Source organism: Podarcis muralis, chromosome 8 (genome assembly GCF_964188315.1).
Source record: "Podarcis muralis chromosome 8, rPodMur119.hap1.1, whole genome shotgun sequence".
NCBI classification, from domain to species: Eukaryota; Metazoa; Chordata; class Lepidosauria; order Squamata; family Lacertidae; genus Podarcis; species Podarcis muralis.
Genome location: NC_135662.1, coordinates 7,465,869 through 7,469,008, shown reverse-complemented (window position 1 = coordinate 7,469,008; position 3,140 = coordinate 7,465,869). Strand labels below are relative to the sequence as shown.

The window sequence follows — 3,140 nt, the reverse complement described above, 5'->3', positions numbered from 1 at the left end:
CCCAGGTTGAATTCCTGGAGAAGGGAATACTGGGCTGGACAAACTAATAATCTGCCTCACAAGTGCTCTACAGTAGGGATACAACAGTTTACTGGTGGTGGCAATTTTCCTTCTTATGATAGGAAATGCTATGTAAGAGGCAAAGAATCAGGATTGAGGGGGATGAATAGGAGAGGAGTTTAAAATGACCCTATTTTCATCTGAGGAATTTTCAGGGATATGTCAATGTATTTGGGATTGAACAGAAGTGTCCCCAATGACTTGTAAAACAACAACAACAGGTTGCTCTTCAGAGTTGCCTGAAGTGGGTTGTGAAATTAAAGAGCTGATGGGCCAGCAGAAAACCAGAGGAGTGGAGATGACTGTTGTGTTCCGAAGCTGTTTGTAGGCTTCCCTTAAGCATCTGTTTGGCCATTGGGAGACCAGGAGAGTGGATTTCAGTTGAGATTTATTTAATCTGCTTTTGTTAAATATCACATTTTAATAATAATAATAATAATAATAATAATAATAATAATAACAACAACAACAACAACAACAACAACAACAACAACTTACATATGCGTTCCCAAATCATTGTTTCGTTATGTTTTTATTTATGTTGAAAGCTGTCAACTGTGGCTGGGGAATGCAGTCAGATGGGCTGGGTACGAATAATCATAATGGCTTTTGTTTTCCTGATCTCCAGAGCCATTCAACTCCTTCTCCTGTTCCTCTTCTCCACTCCAGATCTGAAGCACGGAGCCTATCCCACCACTCCACTCCCAGTGTTTAGGACAAAATACGTAAGTTTCAGATGTTAAGACTGACTCCGAGAGCAGAAGAGGGGAAATTTAGTTTAGCTTACTGATGCTGTGCCTGCAGATTCTTTTACTGGGAGGAAAAATCTATAACCCCTTCCCGTACTGCATTTCCCCCTAAATCTTTGAAACTGATAAGCTCCATGTCATAGCTTTAAAGTGTGGAAATTGAGCTTTAAAGCATGAACCTACATTGAAATTGCAGAGGGAAGGTAAGATCCATACCTTCCATAGTCCCTTTCCATAGTTACCTCTTGTTATATCTAGATGGACAGTGATTTTCTAAAAGAGAAAAATAAATGAACATCTGAGAACTTGATGAAGCCATTCATTCTATGCTATCCTTTCTGAAATGACTAGGATTTTTACCACAGTATGCCAAGTGTAGAATCACCATAGATTTTTATAACTGCATCATTTTATTGAAAGTTTCATTTTGAATTGCTGCTGCACAGTGGGCCAGCATTTTCATCAAGCTACCCACCACATCCACAATATCTCTTTCTTGGTCATTCATTACTAGTTCAAATCCCATTGAGTGAATATAGATATATAGAAACCTTGCATATATATGGTTGTTAGAGAGTCTGGCATAAAACTTTACCAAAAACTTTGATGGTGGTTTCTTGTCCTTCTCTGTGTTGTTGTTGTTTTAAAAAATATATATACTGAGATGAGCTTTGCCATTAACTATTTCCCCTTCCTATGCAAGCAGAGTTTTAAGAACGCCTGAACAGAGTCCACCTCATGATAGGACAAAAAGCTTATATATGGCTTGGTAGTCAAGTCTTCTAATCACTAGAAAATGTATTGAATAAATCTTCTAGATTTCAAAAGGGATTGCCTGTAAACTTTCAAGCAATTTCTAGTACCCATAAGGACTCTTCTATTTTTATAAAATAAAAACTAAACCTGTAAGGAGGATTAATTTTGCACCCCATATCACATTGTTTTGCTATCCCATGGTATTTTGCAATCTAGGCATGCACCAGTGTAATAAGGTTCAGCTTTATAGACAGAACTGACTCAATCTTTGTTTCTTTTTCCTAGGAGAAGCCTTTCAAGAGATAGCTGAAAAGCATAGATTGAGCATGATGAGAAACAATAGCATGGAATCCCTGTCCCTTTTGGATACTGTAGAGAATGCAAACCGAACAAACAATGGCACCGAGCTCCCCCAAAATAATAATCCCTATATTGAATTAAAGGCTCAAGAAACGGCATTGATTATTATTGCCGTCTTTATTTTTGTTATTAGCATTTTTGGACTTACTGGGAATGGAACTGTCATCTGGTTTCTTGGCTTTCGCATGAAAAGGAATCCTTTCACCACCTTCATATTGCACCTGGCTGTTGCTGACCTCGGGGTTCTCATTGCTTTGCTAATATTGCTACCTCTGTCTGTATTTTTACCCTCATTGTCAAATATCACCTCGTTAATATTTTTTGGCATCGGTACTTTCTTTTTTTTCTACATGTGCATCACTGGTCAATTTCTGTTGACAGCCATCAGCGTTGACAGGTGTGTTTCTGTCCTCTTTCCAATTTGGCATCGATGTCACCGGCCACAGCACTTGTCTACCATTGTTTGTGCTCTCATATGGATCCTTACTTTCCTATCCATTGGATTATGCATTTATGCTTCTTTGGAGTACCTTTCTGAGAAACTATTTTTCTTCCTCTTCCTGGTTCCTCCTGTGCTTTGCTTTCCACTCATGATTATCTCCACAGTGATCCTGCTTATAAAAGTTTGCTTCAGATCACAACGAAGGAAGAAGGGAAGGGTCTTAAGAGCCATCCTTCTTGCTCTCCTCTTCTTCCTCTTTTTCACTTTTACATTAACTTTCATGATTTTACTTCTGTTTCTCGGGTTTGATATCTCATCACCTTCACTAATTGTTGGACACTTATGCAGCTGTCTAAACAGCAGTGTTAACCCACTGATTTATTTCCTGGTTGGAAGAAAGAAACAGAGTCGCTCAAGGGAGAGCATGAAGGTTGCGTTGTGGAGGCTTTTCAAGGAGGAGGAACATGGAAGAGAGGAGCTAGAACTCCGAGTCAGTCCCCAGATATAATGCTTCAAAAGAATCAGAATGCTTTACTTTTCTGCTCAGGAAGTCAAAGAAACCAAAACAAATTGTGATTATTTAATGGATAGTACAATCTGTGAATTATTGGGCTACGTACACACAAATCATGTCCTCCCTAAAAGAGGGCACATGTTGTGGTGAGACCTGGAGACTGACCTCCTGGTTGTGGGTGGGTCTATTGGATAGCTACAACACGCAATTGGTAGGTCCCTAGTTGCTGGGTTTAATCTGGCCAATGGGGTGCAGTCCA

The 3,140-nt window shown here is 39.3% G+C and overlaps 1 protein-coding gene across 1 annotated transcript; it reads left to right on the top strand.

Moving 5' to 3' along the window:
* Positions 1–1,894: 1,894 nt before the first annotated feature.
* LOC114601274 (proto-oncogene Mas-like) lies at positions 1,895–2,875 on the top strand. The gene has a single exon (XM_077933612.1). The coding sequence runs from the start codon at positions 1,895–1,897 to the stop codon at positions 2,873–2,875; it is 981 nt and encodes a 326-aa protein (XP_077789738.1).
* The last annotated feature ends 265 nt before the right edge of the window (positions 2,876–3,140 follow it).

Coding starts and splice junctions, on each gene's coding strand:
- LOC114601274 (XM_077933612.1), top strand. CDS start 1,895: ATGAGAAACAATAGCATGGAATCCCTGTCCCTTTTGGATACTGTAGAG.